Consider the following 27,206-nt stretch of genomic DNA (forward strand, 5'->3'; position numbering starts at 1 on the left):
TGTGCTTTCCCCGTGCTTAGTAACGCTCACGTCTTCTGGGGACATCACAGATATATATTTTGTGCTTGTCTTTCGAAAGCTGTGAGAGATTTTTTTTTATTTATTTTTTTTAAAGGASTGTTTGAACTGTGGAGTTTTCCCCCGTCATCAAATGGATGCACGTGCGTGAGGGGAATACTAATAAACGGCGCGCTGCGTCCTGCGGAGGCTCACAGCTTCCCTTTTCCATCGCCGCTCCAAAGGGGGCCAAGCAGAGCTCATCAATCCCCCCCACCACACTGTTTGCCGACCTGCGGGATTTTTTACTGCCTCAACTCAGGAATTAACGAGCCTGAGCTGTGGAACCTTCGTTCCCAGTTTGTTTTTTTTTTTTTTTGGAGGGTGGATCCAATCCTCCTGCGTGGGAGGGGGTGGAGGGCACATCAAAATGGGGAACAGCTTCTCCAACATCTCTGCCTTCCAGTCACTTCACATCGTCATGCTGGGTTTGGACTCTGCCGGTAAGACCACCGTTCTTTACAGGCTGAAATTCAACGAATTCGTCAACACCGTCCCCACGATCGGCTTCAACACGGAGAAGATCAGGCTGAGTAACGGCACGGCGAAGGGCATCAGCTGTCACTTTTGGGACGTGGGTGGACAGGAGAAGCTGCGGCCGCTGTGGAAGTCCTACAGCCGCTGCACGGACGGCATCATCTACGTGGTGGACTCGGTGGACGTGGACCGGCTGGAGGAGGCCAAGACCGAGCTGCATAAGGTCACCAAGTTCGCGGAGAACCAGGGCACGCCACTGCTGGTCATCGCCAACAAGCAGGACCTGCCCAAGTCTCTGCCAGTGGCCGACATCGAGAAGCAGCTGGCCCTGCACGAGCTCGCGCCCTCCACSACGTACCACGTTCAACCCGCGTGCGCCATCATCGGAGAGGGGCTTCACGAGGGCATGGACAAGCTGTACGAGATGATCGTGAAGAGGAGGAAGTCTCTGAAGCAGAGGAAGAAGCAGCAGCGGTAACGGTGGCCGGAGCTGGACTCCGACTCTGCCTGACTTACTGTGAGGAATCCCGGGTTCTGCCATTTTTGCGGCGCCCGGTTCGGGTGGACTTCCGGTTTGCTTCCATCCTGTGTTTCGAGTCAAACCTGTTAAGCCCTTTCTGAGTGATGCTTTTGCACACAGACGGTTGCAAGGTTGTCAATGGAACTTCAAACCAAAAAAAAAAGAAAAGAAAAGAAAGAAGAAAGAAAGAAAGAAACAAAGAAAGAAACAAAGAAAGAAAGAAAGAAAGAAACAAACAAAGAAAGAAAGAAAGACCTGTGATACAGAAATTGTGAGAGAAACGGGCTGGCCTGTTTTATCTGCTGCTTTGTCTTCAACTTTACAGGAACAGTTTGGCTGTTTTGAATTTAGATTCTGTTAAGTCATCTCACCTCCAGTAGACAGATGTCTGATTGCAAAGAGTTGGTTAAACGTGAGGAAACTAAGAGTGATGGAAGGACAGATCCGTAAAAATTTAGAGCAACTGAGACTGGAAATGTTCCTATTTGTGGGGTTGAACAACTATAATTTCCCACGAGCGGCCCGTTAAAAGTTTGCTTTTTAACATTCAAAGAAAGTTACTTTTTTTTTTAGCTGAAGTTGTGGGTTGAGGCTGTSRTCTAGGCACAAGCTGGTTAAACGTAGTCAGTCATAGATTGATAAGCAAAAAAATACACCTGGTGTCAATTTTTCCACCTTTTGTCCTAAATCTGTTTGTTAGTAGCATATATCATAAAACTGTTAGTTTTACACAATATGACACTCCCATGTTTTTGTGATTAGCGGATGTTATGCAAACTCAGTGTTTTATAGGTTCCACCCCTCACAAAACAACAAATAAATAAATAAAATACTGTAGATGATAATTATGTCTTCATCTGTAGTTATAGGATTTTTTTTGGTATAGATAAAACCAACACAACATTGGAAAACAAAGATGTCATAAACCTAACATTCTTTTTTTTTTTTTTTTTTTGCAATTTCCATTAAATGATCTTGCTGTACTTACTCACTATCAGCTAACTGTGAATTCATAGAACAGACAGCCTCAATCAAACTTTAGGCCTACTAATGTGAGGTGCAGTTACATAACTTTTATGAAAAATATACTTTTTACATATTCATTGAAACTGTCACCATGTCATAACAGTATGTTATGACACAGATGATTTGTGAATAAACTGCTCTCCTCTGATCCCTATTGAACTATTGCATCAGGTAGTTGGATGTGCCCATCTTTATCCAGATCTAATGATTACTGAAGGGCAATATAGCATACAGACTTCATAATCTGCACTCTTTTGGTTCAAAGTAGTTTGTATTTTATGTTGCGTTTAGTTTTCATTCAAGAGCATTTTTTGTATTAACAGAGACCGAGAGTCCATTTTATTTTTGTTTTTGGTTGTTTTGCTTATTTTGTTCACCAGTTCCAGTGTTTAGTGTTCTTTTGAAATTAAAGTATTTATTTTTGGCAGAATGTGCTGGCATTGTAATGTCATTACCATCACATCAGTTTAAAATTGTCTTCAAAAAAATATTGTTATCGCAATACTTTTTGAGACAATGCAAAATTTGTTATGGTGACATTTCACAAATTATCTGTATCGTACCACCCTGTCACAACATAGTGACAGTTTGAACACACATGTATAAAACTATTTTTATAAAAGTTATATACAGCAGCTTTAAAGGTTGAGACAGCTCGTTTCTGCCGTTGAGGAGCGYACGAACAGTTTCAGTTCATTTTACAAAAAAGCTGTGAAAACGAGGTCTTTAAAATATAACAGGAACATTTCAGCAGTTTAGTAGTTAGACTTCCCCGCTCTTTGAGGATTTCATCACTTTTCTTTAAGCTCACTGCAATTTGACGTGGAAACATTTCTTATAGAGCAATTTTTATCAGCATCTGGAACGCAGACATGACTTCTGCATTCCACGTGAAATATCTGGACTGACCCTTCAACGCTGAAGAAACTGTGGCTCATTGGGACTTCATTAATTAACTGACTCAGATACCTTTATTTCCATCCACAGGTGAAAGTCGGGGTCACAGGTGACTTTTCTCTTTTTATGTTTCCTCACTAACATCTAAGGTATCAGTTGAACACTGTGTGTGTCACACAGACTGTTTTTGTTTTGCTATTTGGAGCAAATGAAGCATCTACTACTTTGCACTTTTCAGTTACTAAAAACAAACCAGTAGGAAACCACACTGTGTGAATATAGCAGCAGAGCAAAGTTGTTCATGTACCAAGAAGCCAAAATGGAAGTATTTTTTAATAATAAACTATTTTAAGCCCAGAATTTGGATATTTCAGTTTGTCTTTATGTATTGTGATGTGGCAGGCTGTGATTGGTGACAAAGAGGTCATGTTAGTGAATGCTCTGATTTGCAAAAAACAAAAAAACGAGCCAGCTTTGAAATCAGAGCATGTAGAAGGAGCTTCAGAGCAAACTGGAGGCTGGTGGTTAAATTTATAGATCTGCATTGCAGCAGCCAGGGCTCAGACTGTGCCAGCACCCATCTGGATGATGCAGTTTTCTGTCTCAATGACTTTTTATTCTCATTCGATGGTTAGTATTTAATGTGAATAAGGTTTCACATATACACTCACCAGCCACTTTATTAGGTACACCTGTCCGGCTGCTCATGAACTCCAAATGTTGAATCAGTCAATCACATGGCAGCAACTCAATCCATTTAGGCATGCAGACGCGGCCAAGACGATCTGCTGCAGTTCAAACCGAGCGTCAGAGCGAGGAAGAGAGGTTATTCGAGAGACTGTGAACGTGGCATGGTTGTTGGTGCCGGACAGGGTGGTCCGAGTATTTCAGAAACTGATGATCTACTGGGATTTTCACGCATAACCATCTCTAGGGTTTACAGAGAATGGTCCGAAAAAGAGAAAGTATCCATTTGCGCCCAGAATGTGGGCACAAATGCCTTGTTGATGCCAGAGATCAGAGGAGAATGGCCAGACTGGTTGGAACTGACAGAACGGCAACAGTAACTCAAATAACCACTCATTACAACAGAAGAGCATCTCTGAATGCACATCAAACCTTGAGGTGGATGGACTACAGCAGCAGAAGGCCACACCAGGCGCCACTCCTGTCAGCTAAGAACGGGAAACCGAGGCTACAGTTCACACGGGCTCACCAAAATTGGACAACAGAAGATCGAAAAAGCATTGCCTGGTCTGATGAGCCTCGATTTCTGCTGCGACATTCGGATGGTCGGGTCAGGATTTGGCGTCAACAACATGAAAGCAGGGATCCGTCCTGCCTTGAATCGACGGTTCAGGCTGGTGGTGGTGGAGCAATGGGAGAGGAATGCAGCACATCGATTCAATGTATGTGCGACAAACAGCATACATTGATTCAACATCGATCAGTCGTTGATCAGACTTCGGCATTTCAATCATTAGAATTCAATCACAAAACAACATTGATTCACTGACATCTCTTAGCTAGAATTGGATGGTTGTTTGATGGTTGATCCATCGTTAATTGTCGACCTCAACCAAAAATCAACCTTTTCGACCAGAGTTCAATGTTAATTTACCAACGCTCGGTCTCTGGGACTTGGTATGTGCACGAGACTAATCTCATAGCTTCTGGCCCTGGTAGATCAGCTCTCTGTTGCCGTTTCAGCTGTTCCAGTGAATCAGAGGGATGATAAGCTGCTCTTTGTTCATGTGTCTCTGTCATATATAGGTCATGCTCTTATTGTTCTGCCTCCCCCTCACTGTGTACGGACTGCTCGTGTGGGTATGTGTCACTGTTGTCCAAACAATGCACAGCAGCACTACGAGGTCGCCTCAAGCCGAGACTGAAGCTCATCACCCAATAAAGGCTTCTAGCATCTCAAACCGGGGGAAATAACATGATGCTGAGTTGAGCATTTCCAGCACTGACGTCAATGTGATGATTAATAGCTTTAATTCTCTGTTACATGTCAATGTAAAATGCCAAACCATCCTATCAGTGTCTGTGTGTTGTATTTGGTTAATCCTGAAAATGTGAGAATTGCCTGTCTGTTAGATCGGAAACATGAGCCAAAGGAGATAAACTGTCATGAGTTGCGGTTAGAGGTGGTGAGGGACTGTAGAGACACGACAGGGATCTGACAGAGAACAAGAGACACACGTGGGACTAAATACACAGGGAAGGTAATCAGGGAACACGAAACACAGCTACAAGGCTACAAGACGCCCAAACAAGTCCAAAACCAAAACAACCCAACCAGGGTGGGCAGAGAGGTGCAGGACGGAGGGTCAGAGTCCAAAGAAACAAACTTAGATCACAAAAAAACCAAAACAGAACACAAGGGTGGGGATGGGAATACAAACTCAGCCCCAAAATAAACTAAATTGTCAGAGTGAGGCCCTGCTGCAAAAAGTCCAGCTGGTGACGGCGATGGAGGCGGATCCCTCGGAAGAGATCCGGCTGGCGGGCAGGAGCTGGACCCATCATGAAGGGTCTGGAGGATGGCAGCGGCGGAGGCGGACCCTTCAGGGAAGGGCTGGCTATTGGCGCAGGCTGGACCCACCAAGAGGCGGAGACGGGCTTCCACATAAAATGTGTTGAAGAGGATTTATTCAGAACTGCAAGTTAATTTTGCTCCGACACCCATTTTCACAGCGAGACAGGCTTTGCTACCTGGAGCAATTTCACAACTCATACCCAGTTGAGTATGAGGGGTAATCAAAACAAGAAATAAAGCATTATTTACACGAACGCAACAAACAAAACAATAAATGGTACCAATAAATATTCATATGCAGGCAAATCAGTAGAACTAAACTAATCCAAAGTCAATCAAAGAAAAAAACAACAACCTTAGTTTAATATAACTGCACAGTGGTGCAGTTGGTAGAGCTGTTGCCTTGCAGCAAGAAGGTTCTGGGTTCGATTCCCGGCCCCAGTTTTTCTGCATGGTGTGAGTGTGTGTGTGCATGGTTGTGTGTCTATGTGTTGCCCTGTGACAGACTGGGGACCTGTCCAGGGTGAACCTGCCTCTCGCTGGAACGTTAGCTGGAGATGGGCACCAGCAACCCTTCCAACCCCACTAAGGCACAAGGGTGTAAAGAAAATGGATGGATGGATATAACTCCTCAGATTGCCCTGTGATGGACTAGAGACCTGTCCAGAGAGACCCTGCCTATCGCCTGTTGCTGGAGATGGACACCCTTCCGACCCCGATTGGAAGTGTAAGAAAATGGAGCAGATCTGTCTGTTTTAAATTGGAACCAGGTCTAAATCTTATGTTTCATGAGAGCAGAAGCTGAGAGGCCAAAAACGCTTTATCTCAGCGAAAGAAGTGAAAAATGGACAATCTATGAAAATTCGCAGCTCTACATTAAATTTTCAGCCTTATTAGATGTTGGACAGCTCAGAAATGCTGAGAAGCAGTAGATCTGGCAGTTAAAGCTTTGTAAAAGTATGACTGCTCCCACTAGCTCAGGTTATAACAGCAAACAGGATTAGCTACCATAACTATGCGGATGATACACAGCTCTACATTATGATTTCACCAGGTGACCTTTGACCCCATCCAATCACTGAACAGATGCTGAGAACAGATAAATGTGTGGATGTTTTTTCTCCAGCTGAACAGAAACAAAACTGAAGTTATTATCTTTGGACCTAAAGAGGAGCGAACCACAATCAATGCACAGCTTCAGTTATTACAACTAAAACCAGCGATGGACTCTGACCTGAACCTTCAGAGCCACATTAAGACAGTCACAAAGTCGGCCTTCTATCACCTGAAGAACATCTCCAGGATTAGAGGACTGATGTCAAGATCTAGAGCAGAGGTGTCCAAAGTGGGTCCTGGAGGGCCGGCATCCAGCATGTTTTAGTTCTCTCCCTGGTTTAATGCACCTGGATCAAATGACGGCTCGTTAGAAGCCCTAAGAGGAACATTGACATGCTGAAAAGGTTGTTAGTACCACCAGGGATAGAACTAAAACGTGCAGGATGCAGGAGCTAGAGGACCAACTTTGGACACCCCTGCTCTAGAGAAACTCATCCATGTGTTTATCGTTAGTAGCATTGATTACTGCAACAGAGTCTTCACAGATCTGTCCAACAAATCAATCAGCTTCAGCTGATCCAGATGCTGCTGCTGTTCTGACTAAAACCAGGAAGAAAGAGCCCATAACACCAGTTTTAAAGTCCCTACTCTGGCTCCCTGTAGCTCAGAGAATAGACTTTAAAATACTGTTTAGTTTATAAATCACTGAACGGTTTGGCACCACAATACTATAAAGATCTGCTGTTGTTGTACCAACCTTCCAGACCCCTCAGGTTCTGCTCTACAATTCCCAGAACCAGAACCAAACGAGGAAAAGCAGCACTCAGCTTCTATGCACCACAATCTGGAACAAACTTCCAGAAAACGGTAAAACAGCTGAAAACCCACCTGGTTAGAGTTGGATTTGAAACGTAATCAGTTATGAATTTAATGATGGACTTGATTTAATGTAATGTTTTGATTGTTGATTCTACGTTGCATGACTTTGTGTTTTTGTGTTTATGATGTAAAGCACTTTGAAATGCCCTGCTGCTGATAATTTAGAAATAATTTGGTTTACTTGCCGGCTGCAAAACAGTCATAAATAAGTCATAAGGACTGGCTTTACAGCTTTTATCCTGAAGTGTTTCACAACTTCAGCAGACATAAAAGTCACAATGAAACACGTTGACAGTTTAAACAAAGTGTAATCCTCATTTTTCTTTTTCTAAATAGTTTAGTTTTCAACAGCAGGTATTTGTCACAAAGCAAACATCTTATATGTCTTACGATCCTTTTGTAATGCACAGAGCTGCTGGTTTTATTTTCATTAATACCAGCTGACTTTAGCTGGTGTGCTCCCTCTGAAATCAGTTCGTATCTTGCTAAATATATTCCACATCTTCACCAGTCCATAAATTGCATTTTTCATCTCTAAAGTTGGACCCTTAGCCATAAAAACTGAGTTGATTACGAAAATGTACAAAAAGGATTGAATTGCCCCTTTAAAATATTCAAAGCACCCTGTTCATTTGCATCACTTTATCTTAAATATGTGACATTTGGTACAATTGTAGAACTTCCAAATCAAAATAGTTTTATTTTAAATTTTATTTAAAATCCAAATAAAATTTGATTTTATTTGATTATAGTGTTTGTGGTATGGATCCAAGGAACATTAGTTTTTACTGTTTTGGAGATTAATGGGGTTCCTTAAGTGAATAAATGCCAAACAAAGATGAACTGTGTAATTCTTATTCCGATGTTCCAGGAGACTCAATTATATGTTTAAACATATTGATTACAAACTAGTAAAAGGAGGAATGAATAACTTTATTTAAACAGCCACTCAAACCAGGCTAAATGCAACAATTTGATAGAATAAACAAAAATAGAGCCCAAAATTCAAAACAGATTGTATCAAAGGGTTCACAAAGGGTTCACGTGCGTCTACAGTTTACAGGAAGTTAAAAAAAGTCTGCTGCTGAAGGTCGTCTTTTCGGTGTGTTTGGCAGAGATTTGGTCTTCTTGGAGAAGTTAGGGGTCTTCTTTGACATTTTCCTGGAGCCAGTGGACGCTCTGGCGAGGGGAGACTTTAGGACCCCAAACTTTGGTTTTTGCTGTGGGTCAAAGGGCACCCGAGACAAACCTTCTGGACTGAGGAGCAAGCTGCGATCAGTCTTCTTGAACTCTAAAAGACAAAGAAACAAAACCAACAGTTAAAGAAAAACCTCCTGTCACTTTCACATTTCAGCTCAATTTCAACTTGGAAAACAAGATTTCCACTGCCCAGCAAAATTGATCTGTACATTGAAGCAACAAACTCTATAAATGGTTTTCATTTAGTGTAAAATTTGTTCCAAGCTTCCAGATTTTGCGCATCTAATTTTCTCCTTTTCAAAAAGGACATGACCTCATTTATCCACTGGATGGAGCTGTAGTTGATTTCCAGGTACAGAGAAGGCGGCGCCTAGCGATCAGGGAGGGAAAAGCTATCACATCCAACCATCGATGGACATGGGAGGGTGAGGGCAGACAGACCAATATGAGCGGCTCCAGTCACATCAATTTAAACCGCGTGCATGCAAAACCGAAATAATTCAAATGTGCATTACAGTGGTGGTCAACTAAAAGACAAGAACAGAAAAATGATCTGTGGTCACCACCTGCAGGGTCAGTCTTTTATAGACGTTGTCTTGCCAATTGCCCCTCATTTCCACCTGTTGTATGTTTCATTTGCACAGCAGCAGGTGAATTGATCCACAATAAGGATTACTACCCAACTGGTGACATTAATTCCACTGATTTGGAGAAATATTGTTTTGTTTAGCTGTTCCCTTTATTTTGTTTGAGCAGGGCACAAAACAAAACCTGGAATGGAGAATTTAGGACCGTCCTACTGTTTAGTCAAAATGTCTGCTATGCAAGTAGTAAAAACACACGTCTCTCTCTTTACTTTGTAAAGTCTCTAAAATATCAAATATATTTAATCAACTTTACAACAAGTGCTCAAAAAATAAAACTGAGGACAAAATGTTGACCGAATGCATCACCTGCAAACAGTAACTCACTGTCACCGCTAATGTTGTTACGCAGCTTCTTACCAGCAGTTTTATTGTTCTTCAGCCCAAACGTGACTTTCTTTGACTCTGACGTGGGGGTCAGCTGCCTCTGTGGAATCAGAGCACAGTCAGTATCATGTGACTGAACGACTGGCGTTACAAGCTCAGTGTTTCCACATGTTCTTAGAAACTACACAGCAGCAGGAACGGGGTTCATCGTTTAAAGCTTCAACTCACTTCAGGGATGAACAAAACAATGTTTATGATCATATTTTAAAGCAACACTCAAAGCATTACAGACACTGCTCTGGAAACTCATTTCTATTGTGTGGAGCTTTGATGTTCATATGTTGCTGAACTTGATGAGCCAATGGTGGAAAAAAAAAAGCAAAAGTGACAAAAAGTAACCATTCCAACTCTTGAGTTTCAGTTGACATTTTCTTGTATATTTTATATTTATCAAAAATAAACCAAACTCATGAGGGAAAAAATGCAAATGTAAAAGCAAACTATGATAATAGTACATCCCTAAGCATGGGGCGCGTATCCGCCTTGCTCCTGGGAGGCTGACTGGGGAAACGATCATGGGTCTTACCACCGGAAGTAGTATTTCACTGTGTAATCGATAGCTTTTTGCTAATCTGTATTCATCGCAGATGCTGTATTTCTCTTTTCTGTTATTGTAAAATATTACACAAAACAGTGTTCAATAAGATGTGCTTGCGGAGCTCTGCTACGTGTTGTGCTGCCCGTGGCTGTGCTAACAATAAGACCAAGTTAAATTTGTGATTGCAACAAGCATGTTTTGAACATGCTCCCAAAACAAAAAAAGGAAAGTATCTGTGATAAACGGTACCATAAGTTATTATAAGCAACCTACTTGCACACTGTATGCATGTCAAATTTATGAGCAGTAAATATTGTGTTGAACCACAGAAAGCAAGGCCTTCAAGGTTAAATAGACTCAAGAAACTGTAACAGCAGGGGGCCCAATTAGATTTTTTGTCATGGGGCCCAAGATTCCTGGCGGCGCCCCTGTCCCTAAGACACTCCACTAAGTAGATAAACAGATAAAAAAAAACCTCCACTGTAAAAAGTGGTGCGGTCTCATTTGTCGCTCAGCTTCTCTTTACCTTCCTCCTGGCAGCAGGTGTACCCGGGCTGCCGTTAGTCTTACAGTACAGCGCTGGTGGAACTGAAACTCCTCTCTGAAAGATGATGAAATCAGACCCTGGAATATTCTTCTTGTTTGTCTTTTTGAGGCTCTGGGGAGTCGATGGCTCTTTGGCTACCTGGAAAAGAAAATAAAGTGACTCGTTTTGTTTTTATGACGCTGACTTTGATGAATCTCCTGTAAACCATGGAGTTCTTTCCACCAGCAGAAGCTTCTCAGGACGTTTCCGCTCCAGCAGATTTACTCTGGTCTGGTTTGCTCTGACCTCTAGTGGTTTCTGTTGATTCCGTTTCTTCTCAGAGTGAAAAGTCCAAGGAAACCAAAATCTGTCAGTACAAGCCAGTCTGTCTACTGGTCACGTGTTTATGAGATTAATAACATATTATCGCAAACAAAGGGAAAAAAAACCCTAAACTGAATAGGAACAGGAAGGAGATGATACTCAGGCTGTAATCATATTACTGTTTCTCTGTAATGCTACATGTAAAATCATCTGAAGTACTGCATAACGCTACAAGCTTTTTCCTCTTTGTTTATTATTAGTTTCCTCTACCGGATCCCACAATACAACACATTCCTGACTACAGCAAACCAATTGGCTCAACACGCCTGTTAGCTGTGTTGACCTGAGGCATAGGCATAAATTCCTGGGGGGTCCGGACCCCCCTAATCTGGGAAAAGTCTAGAATTGCCCCCCCCCAAAGAAATCATGAAAGAAACCCTTGTATTTAAACACTATCAATAGAATAAATGCAATAGAAACAAAGAATGAAGTAAATCTGCCATTCATCTAAGAAAAAAATAAGAATTTTTAGGTCCCCCCTACCCCCACTATTGTTAGAACAATGGTTCAGTCCAAAGTGTAGGAGGAGCAACAGCTGATGGGCTCAGTTAGAGTCTATCTGTGCTACCCGTAAATCCGTCCTACCTTGTGGTAATGCGCATCGATGCTACGTCACATACTGCTTACTCAGCAGATTTCTTATAAATACGTCCTACCAGTGGAAGTTTCGTTTCATGTGTTTTATTTCATCACAGATTACGGTAARCTTTATTTAATCTATTTATACCTGGCTTTCATGAAGCTGCTGTATTACTTCATGTTTTTAGTTTACATGACAGGCAGCTTGCAAATATAATGGCTTTAGTTTGCCGTCTGCAAAGTCTGTAAACAAGTCATCGTTTGGCGGTTAATCAGGACAAAATATGTTGTTTTGTGGGCTGTCTTGTCCCTGTACTTTAAAATATTTTAGTTTAATTACACTTTTTATTATTAAACTTTGCTAAATAGATGTTGGTAGCAATGTGGGACTGAAGCTGTGTAATATGAATCATATGCCATCATTTCAGGAGCGGTGGACACATTGTGGCTGCGCTGCATCTGACAACAGACATACAACGTATTGATGCGCAAAAAAGAGTTGCTGTGATCTGTATTTGTCTTTAATTCCAATTAAAACCTGTTTTCCCTGTCTGATACTGATTTATTCTTACAAACGCCTCTGTATTTAAAATATTTTAACAGGTAGGATATTCTAGTAAAAGAATTAGTGCATACATCTATAGCTTTTCATTTTAAGCAGGTAGGATATTCAGATGAAGGAAGTGATCATGTGGTTTCATCATGTATATAAATTGTTCCAATGTTAAGCTAAGCATAAGTTCTAAGCTTCCACTTCAGTCCCGTCACTCAAATAATGTTATCAAATGTATTTAACATTAAAACAACCTGCTATAGTTTTCTGTTTCTCAACATGACGGCAGCAGTTTTGGACGCGTAGCACCGACAGACTTAGCTATCTATCCGTGATTCGGTAGGAAAATCTGACGAGGTAGCACTGATAGTCAGAACACTGGCTTTAAATGCATAAACAATAAACCTATCCTTTAGGAATAAACCTGCTCTGCTAGTGAAATGCTCAGTGCAATCTAGCTTGGAAAAAAAAAAAAAAAGCAAGCAATTTTTTTTAATTTATTATTTTCCTAAAAACATAACCTGATCTCACCAAGAACAGTTTCTGATCTCGCATACTCACATTGTTCACTCTGCTTTTCTTGGTCTTGTTCTTTGTTGCCGATATGCTGTTGACTGCTGCAGCTCCTTCCAACTCATCTGCCTCAAACTCAAACTCCACAGTGATCTTCCTCTTCCTGGTGTTGGCTGCAGTGCTGATCAGCTCTGGGTCTGCACCGCCGTCGTCAGCTGACAGCTTCACACTCTTCCTGCGTTTCTGCATGCCTTGCATGTTTCCAGCTGTGATCTGAGGGCTGCCAGCCCCCTTCCCTCCTTTGTGACGGTTCTTCCCGTTTGCAGCTGGTGGTGACTCTCCAGTGACAGCCTCTTTCATCTTCTGACTCTTCTTCTTGGCTGAAGCGGCAGCGTTTGTCGTCTTGAGTTTAGGCTTTAGATCGTCTCCTGGTGCTTCATCACAGCCTGTTTGATTGGCCTCCGTTGCTATGGTAACGTCATTCCTCTGCAGGTCCCATGCAGACTGCTTGTTGCTCCTGACAGGAGCTGCAGCAGTAACCTTGGCCGAGGCTTCCTGACCTTCCCCTGCTGAAACAGACCTCTCCGTTTCAGCCTCGGTTTTCAGGATCTTCCTTTTCTTCTTCTTCTTCTTCTTGTTCCCAGAGAGCACAGCTGGCGCTTCAGAGGGCGTGTCTGATGTAGCAGAGGTCAGCTGCTGCTTTCCGTCCGTCACCGTGGGTTCAGAGTCATTGGTGGGGGGGAGTGGCTGCAGCTGAGCTTCTAATGGAGCCTCTGAAGTGGAACACGGACTTTGTTCTACTGAATCTTCTGAACATCCCGCAGATTTTGAATCGGCATTGTGATTCTGTGTTTTCTTCTTTTTCTTCTTCTTCTTCTTGTTATTAACAGGTGCATCTACAGGTTCCATGTTGCTACTTTGCCTGTCGAGCGTTTCCTGCATTTTCCCTGAAGAAGCAGAAACAGAACGGCTTTATGGCCTGGAGGTCCTGAAGTGAAGAACTAGTGTTCTTCAATCTAAATAACATCGCAATTAAAACTTGGGATACTCGTTTTTTCATTTACCAACTCGAGATTCCTTGACCTGATGGAACTAGCATGCTTCTAATCTGCTCTTAGCTGTGCCATCATAAAAAGCTTCTGATTAGGCTAGAGGCGCTTTTCCACTGGTAAATTGCTCTCTAACCAGTTAACGTGCAGTTCGAGTCTACCCCACGTAGAAGTGTGTGTGTGTGTGTGAGAGATCAACTCTCTGCTGATGTTTGCAGTAACACTCACCAATGGAGAACCTCCAGGTTCTGGTTCTGATGGACTCAAATAAACCCAGATATTTCATTTTGTCTTATAGAAATTCATTGCTGGTTCAAACATAATTATAAAAACTCGAATCAGCTGATTATTTCACTATATATATATATATATATAAATATAACTACGTTCTGACACTGTTTTAAATATGCAACCCTTTGGATTTAGGTGCAGTCAAACTAATATCCACACCTGAACTTTGTTTAAAAAAAAAAAAAAAAAAAAAAACGGAAAACTAAAATTCACATCATAAGTTAATTATGACGTCCCCCTCCACTTTACATGGAGGGATCCGTCATTTCACCAATTGCTCTTTGTCCCGAGGCACACAGGGAGGGGAGGCACCAGGATCCGCAAGGCCCCGGCGTCTCTTGGCTACATAAACAGCCTGCTCCATGGTGACAGGGGGAAGGAGACAGAAGGGACTGGAGGAGCGGTGAGCCGACTTCTCCACCTGGCTCCACTTTTCAGACTGGCTCTTGTATGTCTTGTTTTCTCACCCAGACTTTGTTTGGTTTCGCTTTGCTTTACTTTTCTTTTGCAGGACTCCCCTGCTCACACCACCAGCTGCAGTGTTTCTTGCTTTATTTTAGGTTTGATGCTCAATAAAGAGCTTATTCATTGTTGAGACCCGTGTCTCCTTGGTTTTTGTTGAGATTTAAAGCATAAGCTACATTTAAAGTCATTTTGGCTTTGAGTGAATACCTCCAATGATTTGGATTTACATCAGGAACCAAAACAGCAAGACGTCACCGTGTGAGACTTTAGACAGATAAATTTACCTGCGTCAGCTTTGCTCTTCTTCCCTGCTGGTATCCCTTTCTCCTTGCCATCCTCATTGCGAGCTGGTCGCTTCATCCTCTTCCTGCTCCCAAACATTTCGTCATCCTCATCTGTGGAAACTTCCTCTGGATATTCATCCTGTGGAAATATGCCTGAGAGGGACGTGAAGAGTGAGACGGTGTTTGATGCAGACAGGATGTTTGCGTCTAACAATGCTCTGACTCGTACCTTCACTGAGATCACGCAGCCTGAACGGGAAAAAAAACAAAACAAATTGAATCAGCAAACATTAGCGTTATTTGAACAAATACCTTTTAACAAGCTGTCAAAACCTGAACTCTGCCTGCTCTGGTTGTATTGTGCGCTTCTACTCACACTTTGATGACTCTGTAGAGTTTGTGTCGGTTATGTCCGGGTGTGTTGCTGCGACTCGCCAGCTCAAACAACTTGTCTGCCAGAGCAGCATAGTCGAACTGAAACACACGTAACAGACCATGAATCACAGCAACCACTAGGAAACCGGGATTAACAATAAGAGACGGCGTTTGTTCACATCACTGAGGGCTGAGTGTGGATTATGGCCAGTTTAATCAAGAAATTCAGGGGAACTAAGTTATTATCAGTATCAAAAATAGAACAGCTGCCATGGTAAAATAATTCTGTTGACTCAATGAAACTTGGAAATATATATATTATTATTTTAGTGCTGTGCTGCACAGCAAAGGGGAAACCTGCTGAAGTACAACTCAAAACCACATTTTTCTCGCTCTCTGTATCAGCCAAGCTACATGTAGACTCGTTGCGTGTAGCTTCACTTATTTACTGTATGGCTAGCTCACTGTCTCTTACTCTGCAGACGTGGAGTCACAATGTGTGGGATCATGAGCGCCCCCTGCCACAAGGCAGAAGAACTGCCTGCCTCGTCACAAATTGGTCAATAAGCCAGGTAACAGCAGAAATCCTGTCATCACGAATAAATCCAGGATGAATGCCGCCGGGTGTGTCCCCGCAGGACAAGAGGGCTCTCCTGTGACCTGACTTCTGGTCGAGAAAATTTGATCAATTGCACTGATAATTTGTAGATTTGGAGGATGTGCAAAGAAAGGCTCCAAAAATATAGAAAAAGACGGGACATAAACAGAGCAGGCGGGTCAGGCATGGGCAGGGAGAGAGCAGAGGAAAAAAGTGTCCGGCTTCACCGAGAGCAAGAGAGGAAAACTTGTGTCGAGGAAAACAGTAAGTCGTGATCATTTCCAGTGAGAGTTGGACTTCGCCAAGGCTGCCCTTTGTCACTGAGGGGACCTTCTCTTTCCTCAACCTTTTTACAGCTGGAGCTCTCTGAGCACTGCACCCCTAGAGTTTAGTCAGCATTTACTGGACAAACCGAGTACAGAAAATGTAAACGACATCATTGATTTCAACCCACTAGTATTGATTCAGTACCCATTCTCACCTTGGTAGAGATGGTATCAATGCGCCCAGTTCTAGTAGGCATCGCACAGTTTGCTGCCAAGACGTTATCAGAACTTTATGACATAATTGTGATGCAGGATTCAAGCCGTCTGCTTAAAGCCTTTCATGTCTTCAGAATGAAACAGCAGCTGATCTGTCAGCCCTGACCTGCATGCCAGCTGGCAGGGTCCTGGTCATTACAGCAGCTCAGCTCAGCTGTCTCACATATTCCAACAGCACCTCAAGATGCATTTATTAGCATAACTGCTTCAACAGCCTTTCTATGCACACATTCAAAAAAATAAAAGGAATGATCTCTAAACAGACAGACATGCTTACCTGCAGAACCGGTCCAAAGTCTGCATCTGACAGCTCAGAGTCGGAGTCCTCCAAGTGAAGCAGCTCCTCATCACTTTCTTCTTCTGCTTTCAAACGACTCCCTGCGAGCAAAGAGTCCAGGTGCCACAGTGAACTTTAGTAAAACACCAGTCCAGGTTAGAGGTGGGAGCTGCTGTGTCAGGATGCACCGTTCACCAGCCTCCCCTCTCTGCTCTTACCGACTGCGTTTCTCCTCTCATCTTCCTTCTGTTCATCATCTTCCTCAGATTCCTGCCCTGAATCAGACTGCTGCGCCGTTTTCACCTCCTTCAGAAGATCCCCCACAGCAAAAGGAGCCTGTTCAATGATGGTGCTGAAAAGGCTTTTGCAAATTGCGCTGAAAAGCGCATGGCTGGAGAAACAACAAACGGGAAAGCTGTCAGGAAAGGAGGACGGAGCCAAGCAACTGGGGTTGAATTCTTCATCCTGAGCACATAGAGAAAAACTTACTTCTTGGTTTTGGCTGCTTTCCTGCAGAACGGTTCTATAAAAATCAGGTTCTGATCAGCAGTGAGCTGCAAAAAAAAAAAAAAAAAAAAAAAAAAAAAAAGGCAGAGTCTGATTAGCAAGCCACATCCACAAGAGCCCAGTACCAGTATCATTTCTCATGACCAAATCTAAATCTTTATTACATTCAAGATTATGATATAATTTTAAAAACATTACTGAATGTCCAGGTTTGTGTTACAAACCTGGCGAACCACCAGAATTTACTTGGATTAAACAGAAGTGTGAAAATGTATATTAATTTTAATTGTATTTTTTTTTATTTGTTATTTATAAGACTGTATAGTTGCAGGCATAAATAGCATTTTACCGTAACATATAGCAGTTTTCTGGGGTAAACCCTGATCAGCTCCAGAGGTTTGAACAGCGAGTGCAGTGACTGGTGGTAGTATCAGACCTGAAAGCATTTCCTATTACCTACACGCTGTTCACACAAACAGTAGCTACATGTCTCCACCAGAGGATCTGAAGTTCTTCTGGCTTTAGGTTATAAATCCCTCAGTCGCCATGGTTACCAGTGGTGGTACCGACCTACCTCTTCAGCACCAACAGCTGCCAGTTCCGTCATGTAAAGGTCCAAGATGTGCAGCAGCAATCCCGAGGGCGTCTCACTGTCATTTTGCAGCAGATGACACTTCAGCAGCTCCAAAAACTTCCCGACCGCACTGAGAAAAGCAGTTATTTATTTTATACGCTGTCAAGAGTTTTTTTTAAATGGAAGTTTTTCCCAGATCCTTTACCCGCTTTCCCAGTTTCTCCTCCTGAGGACGTCAAACGATTGTCGGAACACAAAACGAACCAGCTGGAGAGGGAACGTTAAACATTTAGAAATGCAAACGCCTCCGTTTATAATGTTGTACATCTCTGCTGTTCTGATAAAACAACTTAAGATGCTAAAACTTCAGCTAAGTTTTACATGTCCTCAATTTCAAATCATTCTCTCACCGTTTCGCTCAGCATTGTGAGCATTACTTCCACATCAACTTTTAACTTTAAGTTATAAAATTCCTCAACATCTTCAACAGCACCCCCTACGCCAGTGTCCATCTCTTTACCAAGAAGCATTTGAAAACTTAAGCTCGTTGACACCAAGTGGAACAAATGGAGAGTTAGATGAAACACAGTGGAGCTGCTGCGGACGCCCAGAACGTGGCGTGAGGAGAGATGAATCCTGATTATGGCCATGTTTTAACAGAAAGACTTGAGCGGTACAAAAACCTGTGAGTTTGTCACAGTTAATTGTTCAAACTAATGGCAAAAGTGGCAAAAATAAATAAAAAAAATCAAGGTCCTTTTCAACAGCATTATAAAAAAAGAAAAGGGTGAACTGCAGATGAGTTTACCGAAGTTAGACGTGATGAAGGAACCTGATCCAAACATCACTTCAGTGCTTTTAAAAACATACAAGTAATGCACATAAAACATCAAACTAAATGAAAAGCATGTCTGCACAAACGCAGCTGCAAACGGGTTTATAGATGCGTTTTAAAATAATCAATGGAATCGACAACTTAAAAACAATGAGAGAGAACGCCACAATCGGGGAGCAGCAGCCTGAAGCGGCCGATTACCACAAGTATTTTTTATGTGGGATTAACAAAGACACTGATCAGCAGACCTCAGCGCTCTGCTGAGGTTTAAGCACATCACTGCTTAAAGGGCCATAAAAGTTAAAACAGGAAGTTTAAATTGGAATCTAAAATTCACAGATAAACAGTGAAGATATATGAGCTTCCCTGTGTGTCCCTGTTAAAAGTCTATACAGTTTGCATCACATTCAAACTGTATTTGGGTCCACACTTCAGGTGCAGTGATAATTTTGTGCTACTTCCCCAATCTGTCTGACCTTTATTTTTTTTTTCCGACATCTGCTGGTGTCAGCCAATCGGAAACCACCCGATGACATGATCAACTGTGTCAAAAGCAGAGGTAAAGCAGGACAATGCAAGACTAAGACATGAGAACATCACTTGACACATAGAGTGTCAACTTAAACTGCTTCTCAACTGAAAAGCAAAGCAAATACATTGTTGTGATTTTTACTTCACAAAATCAGAATGAAAGATGTCCAATACAAGTCGGATTAATCAATAAAAATGATTTTCATATAGAAACAGTGAATCCTCCACGTGGGTTCTGGGTGAGCGGTCAGTAAATGACCTCGGCTCTATAAGAGAACAAACCTGGTAGAACTTGTCCATCCGCAGCCGGTCGATCCCAGTCCACTCTCGCTTCAGGGTCTGCAAGAAGCTCTCCAGGTACATGAGCTCTGCAGGGAAATCACCCGTTAGCCAGACAGCAGGTCATTCAGCCGTCATCACTGTGAAATGGTGCAGCAGAAACTCACGTGCATCCAGATCATGGAAGTTGTGGATGAGGGTGGAGATCTGGTTGGACAGCTCCTCCTTAGGAAGCAACAGTGAAGATGAGCTAAATATGACTGGAGCAAGTAGAACCATGAGCTAATGAACTAAAACCACTACAATGATAGTATTAACTAAACTCTGATGATACACAGTGGTTCGAAAACATCAATAAGCTTTAAGATGAAACCTGAAGGGCCATCACTAGAAAATTAACCTGACACACACACACACACACACACACACACACACACACACACACACACACCTGTAGCAGAGCTTTGTCCTGCATCCACAGGCAGTAGAAGAGGCCCTTCCACAACTTGAGGAGTTCATCTCCTGTGAATCCGCCTGAAACGCAAACACAGCATCGCTTAACCCAGAGATCAGAAGCAACAGCTCAGTGTGAATCGTGATGCTCTTCGAAATCTTTCGACTCTCACTCAAGATAATCCTATCAAGAGCAGATCAAGGAGCCCAACTCTGTCCTCCAACTTTTAGATGCATCCCTGTTCCAACACGCCTGAATAAAATGTCGAACTCTTTTATAGTTCAGTTCTTCAGAGGCCTGCTGAGCCATTTACTTTTGGTTCTGTGGGCTGGAGAGGAGAAGCAGCTAAGAGTTTCAGGATAGTAGCTCTGGTGGACTGGACCAGGGCAAAGTCACACATTAGCGAGGCTAAGACTTGTTTTATCACCAGGAAGAGCCCGAGGTCATGGCCACTGTTGCTAAAATCTGTTCATTACCGTGTGGCGACTGCGGGGCCCCTGTCCGTCTTTGGCTCCCTCCATATATATGAGAGCCCCCGGGGCCCGTCCATATGGAGAACGGGACCCGGGCTGGGGGCGTCCAGTTCAGTTAGCCTACCTGCGGCTCTCATTGAGCGGGCGCTGATGTATTTCCGTAGTTTCTTCATCGCCTTGGTCCGGACGGTCCTCTCATTGGAGGCTAACCTCTGGGCCAGTTGGATCTCCGGCTCCTGAACCGTTGCCATGCTCTCACGTGGATTATCCTCTCTCTCTCTTCACACGTTTTCTTGCGGCGCGAGACGATGACGTTCTTCTGCTTCTTCTTCTTCTTTTCTATTACGGCGGCTCGTAAGCAACTTTGAGGTGCATACCGCCACCTACTGTACATGGGTGTGAGCAACACTACTTAATCAGCCATTTCTGCCTGACATGACTTGTATAACCCAGTAGCAACCCTCCTCAAAGCTCCGGTGAGATGAGATAATGCAGAAAAAGGAATATAGCATGAAATTATGAGATTGACCGTGTTATTTTACTTCACCTCACCAAAACTAAGAGAAATATCCTTTGTTTGGAGAAGGCTGCAGGTATTTTTCAACATGTAAAATGAGTATGGTCATTTATCCATGGACTGGTTTTTTAATAACAGCTACCTCTGATCATTTTTCTCTTTCTGAGTGAGTATTTGTTTGGTTTAATTGTGATTTTAGTTTAGGATATTTTTGTTTTGAATTTTTTGGAGCAATGTCATGCAGTAGCACAAATGTGCCACTAGATGGCAGAAGTGAAACATTATGGGACTGACGGTGCAACATTTCTGTGTCGAAAAAGCTCCCCTGCATTCAGATGAGAGTCATCTTCTGCAGAAGCAAAGAACAGATGTTGGGGTGGAAAACAGGATGAGTGCTGGGTCAAACCAAAGAAAATAAAATAAAGTGTATGTGGATTTAAAACAGCTAGTGATATTCATTGCAGGGGTTATAAAAGCAACAATGGAAATTAAGTCAAAAGCAGAAAGAATTCCAAGTAACAGTGAAATCATCTTAACATTAATGAATTAACATGGGAGGAAGTGAGGGATGATCAGTGCTCAGGCCAGTCAGGAGGGAGCATGGACAGGATAGTTATGCTATATAAAGGATTTTTATATACAATGAAGTATATAGTTATACTGTGGTCTTGATTCTTCAGTGGAATGCAAGAAGTTTAAAATCAAATGGACAGGAATTAAAACATTTTATTGATACATTAGAAGAAGCTCCAGAGGTTATTTGTATACAAGAAACTTGGTTAAAACCCCAATTAGATTTTAGAATCTTAAATTATTCTGATATTAGATTTGTTCAGATTGAAGGTAATGGTGGGAAGGAGCCTTTTTCATTAGGGAGGGGTTGTCATTTAGAGTAGTTAAGAGAGGAAAAGACGATGAGTTTTTAATTGTGGAGATTTGAATTAATGCAGATCCATTTATTATAATAAATTATTACAATCCGTGTGAAAGATTAGAGCTGGATAAATTAAAAGAAATTCAGGGACAAAACTGAAATAAAGTAATTTGGTGTGCAGATTTTAATGCCCATAGCAGTTTATGGGAAATGATACAAATGGAGATGTAGCAGAACAACTGTTGGAAGATGATCAATTAGTGTGAATGGATGATGGGAGGGGAACAAGAATAGATGTGCATACAGGAAAATGCTCAGCTAGAGATTTAACTCTGGTGTCTAGAGATTTAGTTGGATTATGAGAGTGGAAAATGGAACAAGAAACAATAGGTAGTGATCATTTCCCAATTTTTGGTATTTTTGGATATTTGGTAAGGCAAAATGGAATGTATTTAATTATATATGTGAAAAATACATGGATGAAGTCAATTTAGATCTAGATTTAGAAAGTATAGAGGGAAAGAATAGGGAAGTTCTATCAAAAATAACAATTCCTGTAAGTAAAGGTAGAACAAAAAGAAAGACACAAGAGTGAAGTGAAGCAATAAGGAAAAGAAATGGAGCTTTTATTGAAAAGAACACACAATTTTAATTTTTTTTATTGAATTTAAGAAAAGTCAAGCAGAGGCAAGGAAAGTTATCAAGAAGGCAAAGAAAACAAAATGGAGATATTTGTGTGACTCAATAGACAGAACAACTCCTATAGCTAATGTACGGGGGATGATTAAGAAAACGAGGGGAAATAGACATTAGAACAAATCTGATTCTAAAACATGAAGAAGGAACAGCAGTAACACATGAAGAGAAAGTAGAAGTTATGGCAAGAACATTTGAAAAGATCCATAGCTCAGATAATTTATCAAAACAGGAGAAATTTAGGAGGGAGCAGAACAAGAAGGGCAAATGATTTTACTTTAGAAGGTGAAACAACTTCAGGTAATGTCATGGATGTTTCTTTTGCTATGCAAGAAATGAAGAGAGCAATATTTAGATCAAGATTAACAGCGCCAGGAAAAGATCAGATATGGTGTATTGTGTTAAAACACTTAGGGAATGAATTATTAAACCTGGAATTGCTCTATAACTTGAACAAACCTTCAAGTTATAGAGCAATTTCACTTCATGTTTAGGAAAGATAATGGAAATAATGATAACTGAAAGGATTACATGTTATGTAGAAAGTAAAGGACTTTTGTCTTCATGTCAAAGTGGATTCAGAAAAGGAAGGAGTAAAACGGATCCAGGTGTGTGTTTGGAATCAGATATTAGAAAAGCTCAATTCTTTTTTTAGTTTATTTTTTTATTTCCTTTATTTAACCAGGTAAACCCCGTTGAGATCTAGATCTAATTTTCAAGAGGGACCTGGGCAGAAGTCTGCAATTCCACATTAATAGGGAAGTAGTGGTAGCAATATTTTTTTCAAAAGTTAAATTCTCAGTAAGTAAAATAAAGACTGTTGTATTCAGTAGGAAGAAAATTGAGGAAAGTGATTTAAAAATGTATGGGTAAAAAATAGAAAAAGTAAGTACATTTTGTTTTTTAGGAATCCTATTCGATTCCAAGCTTTTATGGGGTGATCATATAAAGTATATTGAAGGGAAATGTAAAAAAAGTTATAAATATAATGAGGCGTTTAACAGGATTAGATTGAGGCACAAATAAAATGTATTTAAAAAAGATTTATGTTGCCTTGATCAGATCAGTGATGGATTATAGATGTGTAGTTTATAGGCTGGCTGTGAAAACATTGATTAGTAAATTAGAAGTAATTCAGAATCCAGCTTCCAGATTCTGCTGCGGAGCTTTGAAGACATCTCCATCTTTGGCAGAGCAGGTGGAAATGAGGGAGATTCATTTACATTTAAGACAAAAGCAAATTATGTTGAATTATTGGGTGAGTTTGCAGGGGAACAATCTAGCAGTAAGAATACTGAGACTTTGCTGGGAGAGTGGAAAAGCTAAAATAGATTGTTTTGCATGGGCAGCAGATAAATCCGCTAGGGAAATGGGTATACAGGGAAAGAGAGTCTGTGCTGCGGTGCCTTATCCGATTACACCATTTTGGTTGTTTCCAAATGCGAACGTTGACTTAGAAGTTTACAAAGAAATACAGGTTAATAAAGATAATAATTGGGTAAGTTTTGTAAATGACAGAATTAAGAATATGTACAAATCTTTTACAATTATATATATAGATGGTTCAAAAAGATTTAGTCTCAAATGAAACAGGATTTGCTTATGCTCTTCCAGAATTAGATATATTTATGAAACATCTGGCCATTTAGCTGCATATACAGTGGAAATGTTAGCGATACTCATGGCCTTACAGTGGGTCATTTTTGGAAATCTTTCATAAAGCTCCAAGTGGATGCCATGCAAGGAACCCATTGTGACTCCAGATCCCACTGATGTCCAGAGTCTGAGAAAAATCCTTATTGAGTGAACACTGGGATTTGTGTTGAATACAACAGGATTGTACTCTGAGCACACTTATGCATGTTCCTTAAAAAGTAACAGTTTTACACACCAATACAGGCATATTCTATTTAAATGCGTCTTTCAAGCAGCTACTTGTCTTCCGAGTTGCTCCATGTCTTTAGGAACTGCAGTACACAAACCTGCCCACTGGGAGGCGCTCTAGTTCCAACAGCTGAAAGACGCACCCTGCTCACTGACCCAGTAAGTGGTGGTTAGAGAGAGGATCTCATCCCGCCCCCATCCTTCCTTTTGTGAGAAATACATGCTCAAAATTTCCCTCAATGCATGTCATTGCCTCAGAAGCCACACATGTTTCCACCGAATTCAACGCAATGGAAAAATAAACAAAAATCAAAAGAAGGAAAAAAAGAAACTAAGAAAGAAAGAAGGAAAACATTGTCTCACATCCAATGTTTCTTTTCTCTTCTGCATATGCCTGGATTTTTTATCTATTATTGTCACCATGTCACAAACATTTTTTCTTGTTGCTGGGTCCTTCTGTTTCCTCGCTCTCACTGTAATCTACCTGAGACAACAATGGTTATTGGTGGCAACACTTGAAACATTAAACCTTGGTGTGCATGACATCAAACCAGTAGGATAATAAAGGAAACTAATAAAGCTTGTTTTTGTTTCTCTAATTTATCTTTTTCTTTCATTAGTACCAATTTCTTTACTTCAGTTCAGTAAAATTTATATACTGCAAGTCTCAATTCACAACCGATTTCTTCTTGAGGCACTTTACAAAGAAAGAAGTTATCATTTCAATTCAATCACACCCATCCATCCATCCATCCATCCATCCATCCATCCATCCATCCATCCATCCATCCATCCATCCATCCATCCATCCATCCATCCATCCATCTTACACTCTTATCCCTAGTGCGGTCATGGGGGTTGCTGGTGTCTTTGTCCAGGGTTCAACAGGTGAGACAGGTCACCCTGGACAGGTCAACAGTCCATCACAGACCGACAGGACAAACAATCACACACACACCTAAGGAAAATTTAGAGAGATCAATTAATGTTTGAACTGTGGGAGGAAGCCGGAGTATCCGGAGAGAACTCAGGTGTGCACAGGGAGAACATGCAAACTCCAGGCAGAAAGACCCCGGGCTGGGATTTGATCATTGATCACCCAAAATTAAAGAAATTGTCTGGCTGATAAACATATCCTCAATGCATATAGAATATAATGTAAACAGCACTGTCAGAGATGCAATGAGCTTATAGCAGGTATACGAATGATCTAATCGTTTAACTCTTGATTGCAGCAACCCATTATTAGCAGAAATAGAGGGCCACTAAACCAAATTTTGCTTAGGGCCCTATGGAGGCTTGGGCTGGCCCTGCATCTGAGTAGGGCTACGTCTGGGCTCCGAAGCGACTAACCAAGGCATGCCATTCTCTACAGCTCATTCCTCCATCGAACTGCCACTGAATTTTGAAGTCTGACGCACAGAAAAGCCGACATCTCATTGTTCACTGCTTGCTTGTAGTTTCAGAGGACTCCGTCACTTCTGTGTTGTAGCGTGATTGAAATATGGCGCTGTTTGATTTTCTTCCGTTTGCTCCCATGTCTGACCACGGCCAATCAGTGAACAGGAGTATGTTTACATCACATCGTAGGGCTTGATATCGAGCCATTTTAGAAGAATAGCCTATCATGTATTAGAAATATGTTTTATTATCTCACCATGAGGATAATAAAACAGTAGGGTCTGAAAAAGCAGGGACTGGGCTAGGAAAAATGCTAATGGAAATGCTCGAAAAGCAGACCAAGTAGAGAGGAGCTGGGTCCACTAGACCTGGTGGAAAAGAGGCAAATGCTACGTACATTTGCAGCAACACCTATGATTCATTCTTTCCAGATGGAAAGAATCAGTCACGGCAAAAAAAACCCCTTTCTGAAACACCAACAGCTTCCCAGAAAATAAATAACTTGAAGTTTAGCACAGCGCTCAGGGCCAGGTGTTGTTGAAAGATATTTCCTGACCGTTTTGTCAGCACCCAGTTGACTGTAGGTAGCTCACTACCTGGGGTAGAGCCGAACAGCACATTAACCGGTTAGTGCGCGAATTGCCAAGTGGAAAAGCGCCAATAGAAGAAGTTAGCTGGGTGCAGCTAATCACGTCTGCTAACTCATAAACATTTAAATAAATCAGTAGAAGTGTGAGATAAAAGGTGATTATTACTTCACATCCCGAATGAGAAATTCCTTTAGAAAAAATGCGAAAAACTTTGTTCATTGTTGATAAAGCAATGAAAATGGTGCCGCAGAGAAGGGGGGAGTGAAAGGAGGGACACGAAAGCTAAAAATCAAAGCACTGACAGTCATTACTTCATTTAAAAAGTCTGACAGATGGAAGAAATAAAAATGAACAAAGTTCCAGATCATTAGGAGCTTAAGTGTGCCCAAGCTTTTACTATTTGCAGGTTTTTTTTGTTAGTGTTGAGCATTTTTAAGAGGAAGATTTTCTTTTAAAGGTATTAGAAAGATTCTTACTGTTGCACATAATGTTTGCATTTTAAGAAAATATAAAGGAGAAACACTTAACATCTTGTAAAACTCATGTTCGGTTCAACCACAGCAGTTTAATTTGTGTATTTAAGTATTTTTATTTCAGCTAGTTAGTAGATGATTTCATATTGCTTTTGTGAGCCAAATTAGTTTACACTTTATTTACCCATTTTGTATTTTCTTTGACTCGTTAAACAAATTGTGTGATTCTGTATATTTTCATATACGAATATTTTTTAATGTAGTGACTTTATAAAGGAAAGTAAAAACAAAAAACCAAACCAGAGATGCAATGTGTCTATGGGAGTGGCACACGGAGGTCTAGGGGTCTCGGATGTGGACTATGTACTGAATGTTGAAACAAAAGAATTTTAACTTAGTCCACAATTTTCTTAATACAGGAGCAGGGCTTCGGGGGTCCTGGGGGGGCGGCGTGGCCCG

The 27,206-nt window shown here is 41.4% G+C and overlaps 2 protein-coding genes across 3 annotated transcripts in view; one reads left to right on the plus strand and one right to left on the minus strand.

The window, feature by feature from the left end:
• The first annotated feature begins 6 nt into the window (after positions 1-6).
• On the plus strand, positions 7-3,337 carry arl4cb (ADP-ribosylation factor-like 4Cb). The gene has a single exon (XM_008438507.2). The coding sequence runs from the start codon at positions 428-430 to the stop codon at positions 1,010-1,012; it is 585 nt and encodes a 194-aa protein (XP_008436729.1). The 5' UTR covers positions 7-427; the 3' UTR covers positions 1,013-3,337.
• A 5,029-nt stretch (positions 3,338-8,366) lies between these two features.
• The window catches only part of rrp1 (ribosomal RNA processing 1), a 24,394-nt gene continuing 5,554 nt past the window's right edge, over positions 8,367-27,206 (minus strand). Inside the window, exons 1-16 of one of the 2 annotated variants that reach the window (XM_008438495.2) lie at positions 20,437-20,647; positions 19,837-19,919; positions 19,553-19,610; positions 19,389-19,474; positions 17,946-18,007; positions 17,741-17,870; positions 17,149-17,213; positions 16,878-17,050; positions 16,660-16,760; positions 15,244-15,341; positions 15,097-15,116; positions 14,868-15,020; positions 12,827-13,725; positions 10,750-10,908; positions 9,659-9,725; positions 8,367-8,745 (exon numbers count right to left, since the gene is read on the minus strand). In XM_008438495.2, the coding sequence (XP_008436717.1) occupies positions 8,522-8,745; positions 9,659-9,725; positions 10,750-10,908; positions 12,827-13,725; positions 14,868-15,020; positions 15,097-15,116; positions 15,244-15,341; positions 16,660-16,760; positions 16,878-17,050; positions 17,149-17,213; positions 17,741-17,870; positions 17,946-18,007; positions 19,389-19,474; positions 19,553-19,610; positions 19,837-19,919; positions 20,437-20,563 (2,505 nt within the window). In that variant the 5' untranslated portion in view covers positions 20,564-20,647 and the 3' untranslated portion in view covers positions 8,367-8,521. Of the gene's footprint in view, positions 8,746-9,658; positions 9,726-10,749; positions 10,909-12,826; positions 13,726-14,867; positions 15,021-15,096; positions 15,117-15,243; positions 15,342-16,659; positions 16,761-16,877; positions 17,051-17,148; positions 17,214-17,740; positions 17,871-17,945; positions 18,008-19,388; positions 19,475-19,552; positions 19,611-19,836; positions 19,920-20,436; positions 20,648-27,206 lie in introns of those variants that run through there. The other variant, XM_008438500.1, reaches the window with a different exon arrangement.

This window comes from Poecilia reticulata, linkage group LG2 (assembly GCF_000633615.1).
Source record: "Poecilia reticulata strain Guanapo linkage group LG2, Guppy_female_1.0+MT, whole genome shotgun sequence".
Taxonomy (NCBI): domain Eukaryota; kingdom Metazoa; phylum Chordata; class Actinopteri; order Cyprinodontiformes; family Poeciliidae; genus Poecilia; species Poecilia reticulata.